General features: G+C 43.5%; 1 protein-coding gene and 3 long non-coding RNA genes across 8 annotated transcripts in view; 3 read left to right on the top strand and 1 right to left on the bottom strand.

Moving 5' to 3' along the window:
- Positions 1-3,716: 3,716 nt before the first annotated feature.
- On the top strand, positions 3,717-4,299 carry LOC112494957. Its single transcript, XR_003060987.1, has 3 exons — positions 3,717-3,844; positions 3,969-4,098; positions 4,169-4,299. It is a non-coding gene; the product is annotated as an uncharacterized LOC112494957 (long non-coding RNA).
- Positions 4,300-7,499: 3,200 nt separating this feature from the next.
- Positions 7,500-9,689, top strand: LOC107271808. The gene is made up of 3 exons (XR_001538750.2): positions 7,500-7,621; positions 9,223-9,496; positions 9,577-9,689. It is a non-coding gene; the product is annotated as an uncharacterized LOC107271808 (long non-coding RNA).
- The window catches only part of LOC107271807 (band 7 protein AGAP004871), a 74,835-nt gene continuing 65,271 nt past the window's right edge, over positions 7,597-17,160 (bottom strand). The window contains exons 1-6 of one of the 5 annotated variants that reach the window (XM_025089030.1): positions 15,897-15,961; positions 11,084-11,419; positions 10,492-10,672; positions 9,592-9,753; positions 8,786-8,951; positions 7,597-8,374 (exon numbers count right to left, since the gene is read on the bottom strand). In XM_025089030.1, coding sequence (XP_024944798.1) covers positions 8,216-8,374; positions 8,786-8,951; positions 9,592-9,753; positions 10,492-10,672; positions 11,084-11,312 — 897 coding nt within the window. In that variant the 5' untranslated portion in view covers positions 11,313-11,419; positions 15,897-15,961 and the 3' untranslated portion in view covers positions 7,597-8,215. Of the gene's footprint in view, positions 8,375-8,785; positions 8,952-9,591; positions 9,754-10,491; positions 10,673-11,083; positions 11,420-11,954; positions 12,373-15,896; positions 15,962-17,160 lie in introns of those variants that run through there. The other 4 variants (XM_015748235.2, XM_015748234.2, XM_025089028.1 and 1 more) reach the window with 4 other exon arrangements.
- Positions 10,539-13,490, top strand: LOC112494956. Its single transcript, XR_003060986.1, has 4 exons — positions 10,539-10,654; positions 10,722-11,315; positions 12,318-12,634; positions 12,758-13,490. It is a non-coding gene; the product is annotated as an uncharacterized LOC112494956 (long non-coding RNA).

Raw genomic sequence — 17,160 nt, 5'->3', positions numbered from 1 at the left:
TTGGGGGGGGGGGGGGGGGGTTGAGGGTGACAGCGGAGGGGTAGAAATTTTTTTTTTTTCGGGACGTATTAAATTCACCGAGATTCGAATTAGGTTCTTTTCTCGTATGGGAAACGCGGAAGGAGTCTGAAAGGGCAAAAGGGCGTGAAGGTTCGAAAGGCGAGGGGTTGAATAGGGGAGGACGGAGGGGGGAGGGTCCCATCGTGGTAGCCGAAGAGGTTGCAAGCGTTGTTATAGCTGGTGGAATGGCGAAAGAGAAGGAGAAGCAAGCTTAAGCCAATATCAGTGTATCAGGCTGAGTTCCAAGGGCCGGCGGCGACCCTTCGACCCTTTAAATCACTTTGCGAGAAACATATTTTCTCCGGAGACTCCTCGCTTCGCGATATTACGATCCTACGGACTTTTCCCCGAGCCTTGAGAAACCGAAAAATCATTGGCAATTCGGCCAGCCGATATATTCAAGGCGCTTTTGCGCTTTGAAAAAAAAAAAAAAGAAAAGAAAATAAAAAAAAAGCGACGCCGACCGACGTCACAACGACGTCCCGACCCTTGGAGCATTCTTGCCTGTTACCAGCTATTCGCATGAAAGCGAACGCGAAAACACGCGTATTTCCTTGTTTTCGGACAAGATAACCCAGTCACTCGGATTTTACGTGTTTACAATTTTCTCGTAATAGACATTTCGGAGTGATAAGAAGGTCTTTGGCCGAGATGGCGCAATATGTGGATCATCGGTAAAAGGGACTGACTGGGTGTCGATGACAGTTTCGGTTTCTCGTGGAATTTTGTTTTTTTACCAATTTCCAAATTCTTCGCACTTCGTTCGTCTTGATTCTCATGATTCTCATGATTCTCCTACTTGGTCGTCCTGGTGTCCCAATGGGACCTCGAGTGCCACGCAAACAGACTCGGATCCGAGATTTCCCTAGCGGGATTGATAGAGTGAGAATCATCCTAGGTCGATATGGACGGGCCTTCGTCGATCGCTCTTTTTCTTTTTCCAGAAAACGAAGAAAAAAAAAGATATGAAAAGTAAAGAAAAAGAAAGGTCCAAAGGAAATTATACGATGAAAAAGAAAAAATCTTTGCTGGCAGACGTTACTTTAATCTCGGAGATTTCTTGGACTCCGCAGTATTGTTTTGCGCCGTGACTTCAGACTCGCGGAGAAGCCCGGAGCTTTATCTCGTGGCGAAAAGCATCCAGGGAAACACGAAGCGCTACGGTGATGTTAAAACCACAAAATTATAGCTAGCGTCCCGACGCCGAGCGTCGGTCGTCCTTTGGTAAAGTTTAAAACGTCAACGGGAAGCGTCCCGGTAAACGCGCTTAAGATATGCTCTCCTCTCTCTCTCTCTCTCTCTCTCTCTCTCTCACACACACACACAGCTACACCCTTTCCTTGTCTCTCGTAAAAAAGTTTACTCACCTTTCTCGTGGAGAAAGTTTTACCTAGACCCCCCACCGGCTTCCTTCTGACTCCAGCAGCGACTGCCTTGTTTGCCGGAAGACAGGAAACAAGCGAGTTCCCCAAATCTTCATTCCAACCGGAAGTCCATCGTTTCTACTTTATTTTTATTTTCCCACTAATATCTCGCAACTGATACCAGGTCTAAAGTCACGTAAAAAGGTCGTTACGACGACGTCCGAAGGTTTTCCAGCGTAAATGGGACGTTGAAAATGTCGAATTCGTCGGAGCCAATCTCTCGTGATTTCACTAGTAAGCAGGGACATTTTTCAGCGGCTAATAAGGATGGAAGGGAGGATCGTTAGACGGCGAACACGGCCGAGGGTGGAATTGTGGGTAACGAGGGTACCTTCGAAGGAAGGATCGTTTTACGTCGCTCGCGACTTTTCGACCTTCGGAATCTCCCTGATATCGATAATCATAAATTTTATTACACCACCTTGACATTTTCTCAGGCAGGAGCGAAGCTGCCAATTCGAATAGGGAAAAACTCGCTCGGGAACTCAACGATCGGCGCACGTAAATTTTATGCTGGTGTCCCGGAGTGCGGAGGCCGAACCTTTACCTCTAAAGAGCTGCGATTTCGGATCGTAAACCGATCCTCGTAAATCGACTGACAGGAGCTTGTCTCGCGTTACGTCACGAGTCCGAGTGTCGATGCTGCGTTTTTTCTTTTAAAACCATTTTCTACACTCTTGAACGTAACGTTCCAATCTAGGGAAATTACCCCATTGTCTTAATGGACTGGGGGTAATAGTACTGTATAGCTATATAAGACATATATGCTACTGGTAAAGATACGTAGGACCAGTCGAGATTATTCTCAGTAGTGAAAATGGCGGGGAGACGTTTCTGGGTAAGTTTCGAGGGTAAATTTGGGGCAAATTCTAGGGACGAGGAAAGAAGTTTTAGGTAAAGGGTAGGCTCACTGACTTTGGATGGCTGGCTAAACGGCTGGTTGGTGAGCTGGATGGCTGACTGGCTTGGATTCGATTGTAATTATTTTGATATTCCAGGCACACGCGCCACCCTATAAAATCCCACGTTTCTCTATGGGCGCTCGCACTCCCCCCAATGCTATGTTAATACAGCCGCATGAAAGTCAATCGGCTTCCTGGGATCCCTGGTACGGTTATGGGTCGCACGGTAAACAGCCCTTGCGACATATTCATAGATTCTCATCCACCGAACAACACTGCTTGGACAATCGTTCTTTTACTTGAAAAAGCGCCTCTATTTGGAAATCAAAAAACTTTCGTTTCTGTTGTCTCTCACTGACGTTCGACGACAAATTAAAGTTTTTGGGAACTTCTCGAGCGGGTTTGTCTGACTTCAATTAAAGTCGGACTCGAGGCTCATGGACTCTATTTACTTTTTCTGTAGATGCTGGCTGGGTTTCATTAAAATCGTTAGAACTCTGTGTTGCTTAGCCTTGTTCTTTTTTTTGTATATGAAAAATACACTCGGGCCTTGTAGCGGATCAGATAAATGATTATATTTTTAAATTAGAGATATTCTGTTAATTTAGAAGAAATATAGATGAATTGTAGCCTTTGAAATAAATATATATCGATCTTAACGGTATTGGATATTTATGTACATGTCTAATGTATCATATTGAACTTTCAACGTTTTCAAGATTTCAATAGATATTTAATCATTTTTCTACGCTAAGCTGCTAATGTGTATCCCTAAATTTTCATCTGATATGTACATTAAATATCATGACTCACAAGATAAATAAATATACTGAAAATTATCTCTGACGTTAATGTTACCGACGGTAGGTAAATCGTCCCTGTTTACCATCTAGAGAGACTTTACGTTACCGGTAGTAGTTCGTTGCAAGCTCAAACGGTAGTTACAGATGAATCTGTAAGATGGAGCGAGAGTAGCAATATTTCCGAAAGTTCGACGAGACCGAGAACGGCTAGTACCGAACGTAACCATAGGGCGTAACATTATGCCGCGTATCCACTCTCCATTATGCGGAATACCCTGCATTAGCATATGCACATATTTGCAAACATTTTATGGGAGCGGCCGCGAACGATTTCCATCCCCAACGGAATTACCCGATTGTGCGGTTCGCGAATCTCCGACATATACTAGAGGATGTAAATTCACTGAAGGCCTTCAGTCCAGCGACTGTTCCTTTTTTTTTTTACGAATTTATGGCAGCTGCCAACCGGCAGTAAATGATCGCGCATAAAAAAATGGCTGGACGAAGTAGGTACAGAGCCGGGGAATGGGGATTGCCAAAAGAGAACAGACAAAGAGGCGGGAGGACTAGGTCGAAGAAAGAGTCGCGGCCCCTAGGAAAATAAATAATTTCCTAGGCACAGCAACTGTATACGCATATGTGTCCCGGAGTCATGGTAGGTACGCAGCGCTATTTCGGCCAGTCGTAACTCATATTTACGACCAATGGGAGTTACGCCAACTTTAAGAGGCTGCATAATGAAACCCAGTGGCAGTAACCTCCTTTCATTCTTCCTCCAGGGCGCCCCCTGCGACCTCCGCCACCTTTTCCACGCAGCCTGATTCGGCTCCCACCCTTTTACACCTCCCCTCTTTCCCACCACTTCATCTCAACCTTCCTAAAGCGACGTCAGCACCCGAAAGACTTCCGGTAAGCTTACCAAGTACCGACTCCCTCGATCTCCCTAATATTCGAGCGGGACTCGTACTATTTCATCCAGGACCTTGCGCACGTGAGCCACGAGCATGATCATCATCAGCAGAATCAGTACCCATGTAACAGAAGGGCCATCAGCACCAGCAAAACCAAGGAACGAATCCTTCGCTCTCCTTTCTCAAGGCTCTACTCCCCAAAATCTCCTTATCTACCCTTACCGACCCTTCCTCCCTTTCATCCTATCACCTTCTAACCACCCTTTCGCGCTCTGCTGACTTCCTTTTTATTAAGGCGACGAGTCATTTAGTCCCGGGAACGCACGTTACGGCACTCACGTATCCCACCTCTGGAATTTCGTTAACTTTCCTTGAAAGCCTCTTCTTCCATACTGAATTCTAGAATAAACTTCAGTCTAGGGCCACGTGCAGACTGAGTAAATTTCTTCGAAATCTCATAGAAACTTGAAATCCACCGTAGCTGGTTTAATCGACTCCCTTAATCCAATTTGACTTAGAACATATATCCTTGATACATAAGATGGCTTCGTCTACGAGAACTTTTCACGGGTTTCGTAGTGACTTTACAAGTTCGTCGGTTCGTTGGTTTTATCGGCTGAACCATTCGGATGGATAGAGGCTTCCGTTACAAATTCGAATACGCCGTGGATCAGACGGGAGCCCGTTCCACCCTCCAGCATCGATTGCTTTACCCAGTGAAAATCGCTAATCCCAAGCGGCGCGATACCAGAAACGATAATTCTGGAAGGAGGGTACTATCCATAGCCATTTTGGTCTGACGGTGGTCGGGGAGCCACTGAACCAAGTGGTAGTCGGGGGCAGGAGGTTAACTAGCCATTGGTTGCTTCCTACCCAGGAACAGAGTACTAGAACAGGGTCCTCTGCTGCCAGATTGCTAAACTGGTTACGTGTATATATCTTCCTTCAATGGCTTAAGTGCTCGAATAGCGATCAGACGAGAATTAGCCAGGACAGCCGCGATTCGCTATTGTGTACATTGAATTGCTTCGCCGGACATTGTTATCCTTTACCTTCTTCGATTATCTATAATACATGGTGTATACATACGTACACTATATATATATATATATATATATATATATATATATACACTTATATGTTCAGCTTGCTCCTTGCTTCAGTTTGGTCCACTCTCCTGTCGCCCATAAATCCAGACGGAGCAGCGAGAAGAGTATGGCGGCGTTAGCGGTGCTGTTGCTGCTGGTCGAGAGAAATTCGATTGCCCGGAAATTCCAAGGGTGTTCCGTGGTGCAAAAACAATGGGCAGCCGCCTGCAACCGGAGTTATCGCTTTCGCCTCTACCTTCAATGCATATACGTAATTTGGCTGAATGAAAGCCGCAAGGGTGTCTCGAAGGGTTGCAAAGGGCATCGCGGACCCTAGAAAAGCTTGACCCGCTTGTTTTGCGATGAATAACGCTAGCGGGCACCCTTCTGCACCCTAGTTCTCTTTAATATATGATAATGGTAGCTTTTTGCATAACGCGACCGTTAATTCCCTGCAATATCATCGGAATAATGGCCGGTACACCACCCTTTACGTCTTTCCCTTCTCACTGTGTTCACTTCCTTTCTTGGGCTTTCGCTTCCTTTTCTTAGATTTTCTACCAATTTTTTATATCTCTTTCTCTCTCGTTTCTAGAGCACCTCTGTTACTCTCATCTCTCTGGCTACCCTCTGCTCTCCAACAGTATACTCATTTTCTCTTAATGTTAACAAGAACAGTGTGTATATATATATACGTATATATACACTTTTGACTAAATTGCTATTGCACTTGAACACCAGTTTTGGCTCGAAGACTTTAGAGTACTTGTAGGGTTGTTTTAAATTGCTGCACAGCCCTGTAACGATCCACTGTACGTGGACGGAGTTTGGAATTACTTTGATTTAATATGACAATGATATTTTTTTTTAAACCCAAACGTTATTTTTTGCTTTTCCATAGCTCACGTTACGTCATTACCATTTCAAATGGAAACAGCACTGCTGATTTACATTGAATAGTTAAATTTTTAATAGCTGCGTTTATCATTTTGATGCTTCCTTATATCGTATATACGTATCGAAAACACATGGCTTTCAGGCATCAGAATAACCCTGTGTATTGTGCGTGTGTATTCGTAATATATAACATATAATATTTTTACAGAACACGTATGCTCCATACGAAGGATTCTTTCCTTACTGCATAATTTATCCAGGATACTTAAAGGTCCTTAAATATTTCAACCACCTTGACTCCATCATTTTTCACTGAATTCTCGAGTCTTCGGCTATGTTGAATTAGCACGATTAGTACAGAAAGTCGAACCCAAGTTACTTCATACATATGTTCCAATTCCACTGTTTCTATATACGGCAATGATGTTCCCTGATTTTTTTCTTCCATTTTTCATGCTTTCTCAAGTAATTACTTTTTCCTGGCGTAGGTCACCGCTATCTGTATTTTTCAAGAAGCAGATTAACTATATACCGGCGCACGGTGGCGTCAGCAAAATTGGATTGATCGGTAACTCACCTTTCCCGTCATTAGGTAATTGAATTTACATGGCGGCCAACACGTTCGCTGCAGACCGTTGGAAACTCATGTTTTTTGAGCTGGCCATCTGTATGCATGCGACCTGCTGTTTTCAATTTACCGGGACAATTCAATATCACAGAGATACAGATCAAAATCGATATCGCTCCGGGCATCGTACGTCATTCCTCTGATATCCTTAGATATTAATAAAATTGTTGGTCAATCAATAAATCAGTTAACTGGTAAGTTAGGTTAAGTTGCCGCTGTGAATAGATTCAGAAATCAAGAAGATAAGTACACAAAAAGAGCGAGGATTAAAATAAGAGAAACAATAAAAGATGTTATAAATGAAAAATAATATAAGGATAATAACTTGCTCCTTTGACATAAACATTCTTGTTATATTTCTTATTTAATAATTAAATTCTACTTGAACCGTATTAAGAATTCTCTTTAAATGTCAAGATTGCGATGGACGAACAAAAAATTCCCCATAAAAACCTTAGGGAATTTTATTATCCCTATGTCGAGATTATCTAACTCTTCGAGCAGCCCTCTGTGCCCGACTCGAGAACTAAAACAGTTTGTTGACATCTTGCAGTGGTAGTTTCGAAATTCCTAATTCCGACTTCGCGTACGGCTTACAGTGGCGTTATTTAAATTTGTATCAAGTTTGCAAAGGGGAACGCCCGTCAGTCATATTTATTTACGTAGCCCAAATAGCGCCAGCAGTAACCTACGCTCTGTGTCGACGTACCGGTAACCGTTGTAGAGATAGCACAAGCATCGCGGCAGGCACTAACGCGCCACAGTAACGTAACACGCGGAATCTAACGAAAATCCGTAAATCAAATTGATTTAGATTACGGAATCAGGATGTTTACGGCAATGGAAGGCATGCTCGAGTAAACGCAACGATGCGTAAACACCTGTCAACATCGTGGTTCTTCCATACGGTAACTTTCCTAACCTTAACATTTTTATGCATGACGCATACCAGACAATGCTCGAGATCGACGATGTAATCGATGAATTACATGAACATAGCTGATATTGTCGTTCGAGATACTAACTTTCTTTATTGACTCTACAATTACTTAAATAAATTCACGAATTATTACTACACAGGATTACTATTCATCTTGTTGCATTTAGGATACAATTAATTTCTGCAAGGGTTACAGCTGTTAGCTCAGTGAATAGATGCATTCTGGTAGAAATGTTGCAGTGTTCTCCTTGAGGTCTATCACCAAGTTCTAGAGTGGAGCTTGCACCTGCGACACTGCAATTCCGTTATGTACAGTCACAACATTGCTGCAGTATTCTCTGAACTAATTAATAGATTGGTAGCTCTAACTTGAGATGGTACAGTTGTGCTATTGATGTAGCGTGTTGTGTGGCTTCGATTTTCTTTTCCGTATCGATTGTACGGCTATCGATTTTTTGAGGTTAGTAATAAAGTTAAGATTTTAAGATTGCCTTGGAGTAGTATTTAAATTCAATTATATATTTTTTCCGTGTTTCATTAAATATTGTAAAATTTTGACGATTTATGGGAAACGCTCCGGTCGGCTTGTCTGTTGAAGAGATTCCTGGTTGAGTTGACGTACAGGACTGAGAAATGGCGCGAGCAAATCCACTGGAAGTGGAAATATTATCGTGGAATTTTTCTCGGCCGAAATGCTGTTCAGTGTCTGCAGGTATCTCAGCTGGAAATGTAAATTGTATCAGTAAAAAAGTCTATATTCGCGCGAGCCGGATTTTCGACAGCTAGTGGAAAGTTTGGTATTATCCTTGAAGCGTTTTGAAGAAGATTTTTCGTGTAAATATATTCTGTGGATGGAATTATTATACTAGATTTTATACCCCGTGAAAACTTTATATTTCTACGTTACACCAGGCTATTCGAAACTGATATATGTACCATGAAAAGTTGCCTCATCCATTTGATTACTTTAGTATAACCGACTTTCGGTTAATTTTGAATAACTATAATTATTTGCAGTTCTCATTCGATTTTCATGCATAAAAAGACTTCAATTCGCACCTGTAAAATTCACGAGAACAATATTGTAAATTCTAGGGAGAATCGAATGAATCGAGACTGTCCGTATAATAACCTGAAGTGCTGCGGGACTTCTAGAGATGACGTCACTGGCTTCCTTCAATGCTTGCGAGGCTCTCATTTCTCCTTCGGCTGCTATCACTTTTGCACGTGCCTCTCTAGCTGCCTCGGCCTCCGCCGCCATGGCCCGTTGCAATTGTACCGGAAGTCGTACGTCCTTTCTGCAAGGTCGTAAAATTCCACATTGAAATCAACCGACGAACGGAATGTTCGGCTATCTTCGAATCCCTTGGGATAAATCGTTGCTGGATCTCGTGGTATTTCCTCGTTGATTTCCGACAAGATTTCCAATCATTTCCTTTCCTCGTAGAAACTCAGGACACGAATCAACGAAGAGCTTTCATTGGCTGTAAAGTCTTTACGTATTTCAGTACCATTACATTGCATCTTTACTTCTTTACCGACAAAGACCGACTTAATTGTATTTTCCAGCGTGGAGTAAAGAAGCAAAATGAACGAGGAAATCAGGAACGCCTGGAGTAGTGACGTAACCAAGGAGACGAGTATCTAGAGCAGCGGCTAGATTATCTAACCTCAAAAGACATTGCATCAGAGCCCGTATACGACATGAAGCATCATCAGCGATTCCTCTCTCGTAGTACAGGAACGTCAGGAAGGCAGGATAGCGAGGACAAGTCGTTAAGGGATGGCGAGAGAAGACGAGGATAAGTTTTCTAGGGTGTAAACAGGACGATAAGCCTGTCAAGTAAGTGATGTATTAAAGACGCAGGATTCTCTTTTTTTTTTACTCGTCTCTCAACCTCTTATACATACGTTACATTGTAGAAGGTCGATACTCACATCTCGACACGTTCGACCTTAACGCCCCAAGGATCAGTCGCCTCGTCTAAGGATGCCTGCATGGTGTGAGATATGGTTTCCCTCTCGGAGAGGATCTCGGCGAGGCTACGAGTCCCGAGTACAGTGCGAAGAGTGCTGGCCGCCAGGAGTCTGGTCGAATGACTACAACGTATCCCAACAGGAGCAAAGTGATATTTATTCATTGGAAATAGTAGTGAAACACAGCCAGGAAATTATCGAATAATCCGCTTGCGTAATTGCCAGGATTAATTTACCACGTGGATCCCCTGCATTTATTTTCCAATATGCAGAGAGAAGTGCAAAGCCCCGCCTGTACTGGTAGCTTATGGAGAATATTGCATTCCTAATGCACGAAATGCAGTGGCTATTTCTGGATTAGTTTATCGCTTAGAACGTAAACAGTTTATTGGCATTACACTCGTGTGTTTCGGATCATTAAATTGACTGGGTTTATTGCCCTATTTAGAGACCCATAAGGCCACGTATAATGATGGATACTGCGGACTCTTGAAAGGCGACCACAGATTTCATACCGATAGGGTGATTGGGATCGACTGTATCCCTAATTAGGGCGAATTGCTATGGGATTCGTGGATATTGGCATACTGAGGAACGTGGACGGGAATCCTGACCGAGGATCTTGTTCTGTTAGGTTTCCGACGTAATTGGCAGAGTTGAGCGAGTCATCTCGCCGTGAAACGATTTTGATTACGCGCCGCTCGTTTTGCCTAATTGGAAAGCTGTAGATGTTCGTTAGTTCGTATAATTGGCAGACACTCGATGTAAAAAGGTCGATTCGGTCTCCATACTATGATGAGGTAACATTGTATCCTCTAATAGGACAGCCAAGAGGACTCAGGACGGTTCCGGTACTCTCACCTATAATTCGCTATCTTCACTACTGCGTTCAACGGTTCCTTGATCCTGTAGTAGACCACTGCGTCTACGCTGACTGTTACGGAATCCTTGGTAAGGATTTCTTGAGGCGGCACGTCAAAGGATACCGTGCGGAGATCGACCAGAACGCAGTTATCCACGCAGGGTAATATGAAGAACGTTCCTGAAGTAGATTCACACGGTGATTATTATTATTATTTATTTTTTCTCAGGACTGTACAGTGGGAATATGTCAAAAGGGATGCCACAACAATTACAACTGTCACTGTAATGCTCGGGGTCGATAGACTCGCTTCGAACGAATTTTGTGCCAGGAAAGCACCGGAAGTTAATCATTGGACAGAAAACTTTAACACGGTATCTCAAGTATGCCAGAAGTTCCTGGCAATTATCCTGTCCGCTTCTATCTAACAGGATAATTATTTCGCAAAGAGCCATTTCCCTTTTGGTATAATGCAAGAGAGCGATGTAATAATACCGAGAATGGGTCTCAGTGTGATTGTTTTGTGCCTCTGTGAAATTACAGACGGGGATTTTACTTAAAGGAAATGGTAAACGTCTATGGACAGCACACCTGGTCCTTGCGGTTCTCCACGTAGACGTCCCATCCTGAAGACGACAGCCCTCTCGTACTCTTGCACGACTTTGAAAGCGAAGCATAAGGAAAACGGCAGAGTGATCAGTAGAAGAAGAAATGATCCCAGAATAGCCAGGACTTCGATGAACCTTGTCATGGCGTCGATTTGACTTCCGTCCCCGACGGAGCTCCTGCTCCTCGGGCTGGATCTCTCCTCTGTCCTCATAAGGTGAAAAATCAGGATGAGCTTATCGTATCCTCTCCCAGAGCTTCAGATAACAGCTTCCTGGCTCTGCTCCCTATATCTCTCTCCTCCCTGTTTTCTTGGAACGTCTACGCCACAAAAGTCAAATTCTTTGACCAATCCCTCAGAAGATTTTACAGCCTACCAGCCCAAAACTTCAGCCCCAACATCACTCATTCCATCCTCTCGCTCTTGCACACCTTTCTCTCTCACTGTCAATTAAAGTTTCATCTTTCACTCTCCCTTTCTCTCTCTCTCTCTCTCGCACTCATTCGCTCTCTATCGGCTACCAAAGGGAAGGAAGCAAAAGAAGCGAGGCTGCCTGAGCGGGAGAGGGACCGAGAGGAAAATGGACAGCTTTCTCCCAGAACTCAATGAAGCACTCGAGGTTTGCTTTGGCACACTCTCTCTTAGTTGGAGTACACTCCACTGTTTCTCTCTCTGTTCCTCCCTGCCTCTCTCAATGCAACCAGCCTACTTGCTCCAATGGGTATGACGGTCGAGTGTCTGGATACCCGACCGACGCTACTTCACTCTTTCACCCCTCTTGACTTCCTTCCTCAATTCCATCCTATGTCCTATCCTCTGTTATCTATTCTCTATCCGTTATCAACTCTGTCTCACTCTTGTCGTGTGAAGTCGATGAAGCACTCGACACCTCCGCTGTCAGTTTTCGCACACCCGTAGTGCACCATACTACTCCTGTCACTCCGAGTCCCACTGCACTTCCTCCCTATGGATATCACTTTCCCTTTATATAAACTCTTTCCCTTTGTTACTGCACTTATTTTTTCTGTATTGTCTCTCTCACACAAAGAGATACTTGGTACCGGTGTCTTTTTTCTCCCTTTCACTCACAACCACGCTTGCTTTTAAACAATCCAATATCAATGCTTTTTTTCTCTTTAACGAATGACACTCCTGCGCCAGGGGTAGCTTTGCTCATCAGCTTACTGACTTTCTTTCACCACGTATCTTCTTTTTCAGCTCACGAGCGGTTACCTCCTGGATATATCCAGGTACAAATATAACAGCTACTCGCCGCAAACCCGCTACGTATTAAGCATCCAGTGCTACAGCATCCGCACCCTGAAGCATCCTTTACACAGACCACGTGTAATCACCCGTGAAGAACCATGAAAGCCAGACACCAGAGCCGAACAGCGCATCAGAGCACAGCGGACCATCTCCATCGACGTGGCCACTAGGTCCGCCAATATACTAATAGAAACGAGCAGCCAATGAACCGACTGGCCGCCTTTATAATCGGCGTCCGTTTCCTTAGCTGTACTCCCACGCAATAAGTAATTCCCTTCTTTTATACTATTCCTAAATTTACCACCAAAATTGACCCTTCCGGCACCAGTGGCGTATGCGGCAGAATTTCGAAAATTGCATCGACTATGAAAAATATACTGTAATTCCAGGAATTGACGTTCCATTACACAGCGTGGATACAGACCGGGTCATTCAGCTGAAACGCATCATCTGAAGTTGAATCGTCCATTCGATTCTCACAGTGAAACCACGTTCGCCTGGTACGTTTGGACTGAATAACCGGATACATACGTAGAATGAGTAACGTATGGTAGACAAAAAGTGTGCAGCAAACCCAATGGCCAACCGAATGCAATTTCCCTTTGGTTAACGCGATAACGCTCCGCTTTAAGGGCTACTCTATCACCCTGTAACTTTTCAATGGCTACCTGCTACATCGTTCATCATTTTATTTTGCCGTACAGCGTGTACATATTTTTTTTTCCATACAGTACCCTCGCTTGTTTTACATTGCTAGAGTTATGTAATTATGCACATGATAATTTGCATACACTCTTGATAATTATACTAAAACGCCTACCCTATTTCTTGGTACTATTTCTGCCAGGTGCCATTTTATCATTCTATCATTTTTCCCATTATTTTCTAATATTACACACGAGACTCTACCCGATGCACTTTGCAGCCCTACGTATTTTTATGATAGATTCTTCATTTACGTATTATGACTTTAATGTAATTTTAATATTGTATTAGGACTGTAATTTGAAGGGGGCGGTGGGAGGGGAAGTAGTCGGTATTACTTTTAGATAATAATTCATCCATGAATGTCAGTCTCCAGTTTCTTTAAATTAACAGGAAGACAAAGATTTTCTTCTGCCAATCAACATACGAATGGCTTTGTCGGATATCTCCATGAAAATCTAGACTAAGTTCGTTTCTATTTGTATAATTAATAATAATAATAATAATAGTATATATTTTTTAAATCTCTCAGAGATTCTCAGTTTCTTATCTTTTTTTGATACGACCGTGTTTCGTAATATGAATTGAATGATATTGCGTTTCCCTTTGGCGTCGTTGATATTTAAAAAATGTAATATATACGAAAGCTTGGCAAAAAATTTAAAGAGGAATCTCTCTGTTGGACCACTCGAGTACCAATCTCAAAATATTTAAGTCGCATCGCTCGAAGTTTCCTCTGTCGAGTTTCTAGCGTCACTCCTCGGCTCCTACTGACTCATGCAAATAACTTGTAAGCTGTTCTAAGAGGCATTACAGTCATCTTTGTTGCATGTGATGTCTCAGGCGAAACTTCCGGTATCCGACTTTAAGGATTAATAATTATAATCACAGTAGGACTGTACAAGGATACAGTGGAGCCTGTAAAAATTAGGCGAACGTTCAGTAAATACTAGATAAAATAATGATAAAACGTAGGTAGTAAAAATATATAAAAAAATATTGTTTCACCAACATGGTTCTAGATTCTGGGATACACGAAAAGCCTGTGTACAGTCCAGTTAGAAATAGTCCGATATTCTATAACCAGTCTGTTTATTACTAGTTCAATGGCATTCGACATTCCAGTACAAAATTACTAGTCGAACCACAATATTCGATACACAAAGCAAAAACTTTGCTCACGATAGTACGTAAACGTGCACATGTTGGGCTATCAGCTAATCCAAAAAAAAGATCAGTCTAGTATTTAACGTTTGTTACTGTAGCCGAATTGCAGGCCAACTAGCTATCAGAGTGCAAGTAAAATGGCCTGGAGGAAGTTTCGAAAATTTCCCGAGTACCCTAAAAACGCTGCCAATGACAATTGGGCATTCGGTGGGCATCGACGGTGGCGGAATCGCGCGAGCGTGTAATTAAGCGTAAAGCAATCACCTGCTCTTCAAGTGGAATCCCAGTAAATATGTACTTCGCGGTTATTGCGTGGCCGTCGAACCGCTTGCAATTACGAGCTGTCATAGGAGTCCGTATACAAGCCAATAGTACGGTAGACAAGCACATAGATTTTCCAGGGACTCGGAAGGCCAGTTTGACAAGGATAAAAGGTCCCATCGACATCCGGTCATAGACTTCGGCCAGTATAGCTCAATGGCAATTACGCTTTGGCGCAAGAATTATCCGGGAAATGGAATTTCAGCGAGCTAGGCGTTTTATCGTTCAGTTCGCGTTTCATTGGTCACCCTGATTTTACTGACAATCAGCAACAGAGAATAGTGGGCTTAGCCAGCGTAGAGCCAACTTCGTTGACCAGCTGCACCAGCAATCTCCATACCACCGGCATGATATCAAATTGATTTGATTCTACGGGTCCACATCGATATCGATCTAAAACATGGGGATCGATGGACTCTACCAAACAAGGACCACGTGCCTGATCCCGGGCTTTTGAAATTCCGATACGCATCTGCCTATACCCGCACCGTGTGCGTCAATGACGTTTGGCTAATTAACCTACGATGACGATGAGTACCGAATGACATGGAAGTAATAACCAGGCTTTGTATACCTCGGGCTCGTTAATAAAGCGCAATTACCAAGAGCTTCAGAGCAGTGCCTATGAATATCAAATTTGTATTTTATTATTGAAAATATACTATACACCCTACATATACACCCGTCGGATGACGCGCACGAGACGCACGGATCATGAAACACGGATTCTCGATTATGCTATAGCAAGCCGTGAACTATGTGGAAAAGTTCCTTCGTGTTTGGCTGCATGCTTTTCGTGCCTTTACATAGCCCGACGAGACAGCCCATGAGGATAGGGGCTTGTCAAAGTTTATTTGAAGAGCAAACTTCACGAAAGGATCCTCGTACGTGAGAAAGCTCTTAAGCGGAAAGAAGATCGGTAAATTCAAAGCTATGACATCGACCTCCTCGTCCATTCATATTTTCAGCCTTCCCGTACCTCCATGGCTGTTTCAAGTTTTCATCTAAAAGCCGTACGGGATTTTTCAACTTATATACGCACCTACCCGTGTCGCCTTTTAAAAACCTAACCTAACCTCCATATATCCGTATCACTGGTAATTCGTTCAACGTGAAGTCCTAGGGAATATCGCAAAGAGAACTATGGCAGATATTAGCGGTAAGATTCGTGGGATGAAGTAAGAGAGCGTGAGATACTAAGGGTACAGCGGAAGTGGAGGTTGATGTGGCGATCCTAGGGGAGTGCTTGAACCGTGATCACGTTGTTAACCCATCCCATCCTTCATAGACGTTGGCTACCCTCTTACAAACAGTATCGCACTAACCTAGCCTTACCTTTGGATTCACCGCCACCTAAGCTTCACTGTTAGAAACAGCCAACACCGGGAGCGCTGTGGACTGGGCTGGTTGCGTTCACGTCATGTGAGATAATTCCATCGCCTTTCCGAACGCCGAAGTTACCGGCAAGGTCTATAGCCTTATATCGGAACACAACCTAGATTCAGGTCAGATATATGTATTCGGCGGTACGGACGAGCGAGAGGAGTTCGGCTTCGGGTTTACGTGTAGACCACAACCGGATGTGGTGTTCAATGTGGATTTAAGCATTAACATGAATCCCAGTTCTCAATGTTTATTCCCGGAGAAATCGAAAGCCAATAAATAAACGGATATATGGATAATATCAGAAACGTTAAGGCCGATCCCCAACGGACCCTCGTAAATCTAACGGATCGAGGTATCCGTCTTGGTGAGTTTGTTTGAACGGATCTCTGAGAAGGTAAGCTATGCCTATACCGATATACTTCTTTTCCCTCATCTTCTCACTCCTGGATCCTCATCTCGCACTGTACTACGTCATCTCGTGTCAGTTAGATTCTCTCGGAGAATTCGTTTGTCTCCTATACTTCCGGTGAAAATAGATTTTCATCCTTGACACTCGATTGTCCATTTATACGGAGACAGTCGGATACTCCGAGGTTCGACAGCTCAAAATATTGTACCGTCACGTACAAAAATTCCGAAATTCTACACTTCTATACAAAACAGGTATGAGTACGATATGGAGTTTCTCGATGTATTGAAATACAGGAAGTAAAGTCGACGAACGCTCAATATCACGGAGATGAGGATTCTCCGTTTTAGAACGGGAATAGGCCGCATGGAAGCTAATGGAACGCAATAGGGAACGACAGGGCTATAGTGATACTGTTAGCCCAGGCATGGCCATGGATACTCGTTAAGGATGATTCAGGATAATATCGCTGACCATTTCCGCAAAACGTTACTACGATCGGACCATTCGAGAGTCGATCCCTCTAACGGATAATACGTGCACAGCAACGACTATCGCGGTTATCGCTATCGCGTATCTAATATCGCACCCCGAAGCCTTAACATTTCTGCCTATACTGTACTCGTTACTTACAGCTAGTGTACATACACTTCCTATTGTTATATATAGTACGGTACTACCTGGCCTGGTTCACTGGCTGACTGGCGTTAGATACCTGGTCTGTGTAGTAGCCAACGGCGACGCCATTAGATACCTGCCAGAATGACACGCGGGGGGGTCCAGGGGGGGGGGGGGGGGTTGGCT

The sequence above is a fragment of the Cephus cinctus genome, unplaced genomic scaffold, assembly GCF_000341935.2.
Source record: "Cephus cinctus unplaced genomic scaffold, Ccin1 Ccin1_scaffold1042, whole genome shotgun sequence".
NCBI classification, from domain to species: Eukaryota; Metazoa; Arthropoda; class Insecta; order Hymenoptera; family Cephidae; genus Cephus; species Cephus cinctus.
Note: the sequence above shows the minus strand (reverse complement) of the source record. Positions and strands in the feature narration are given on the sequence as shown.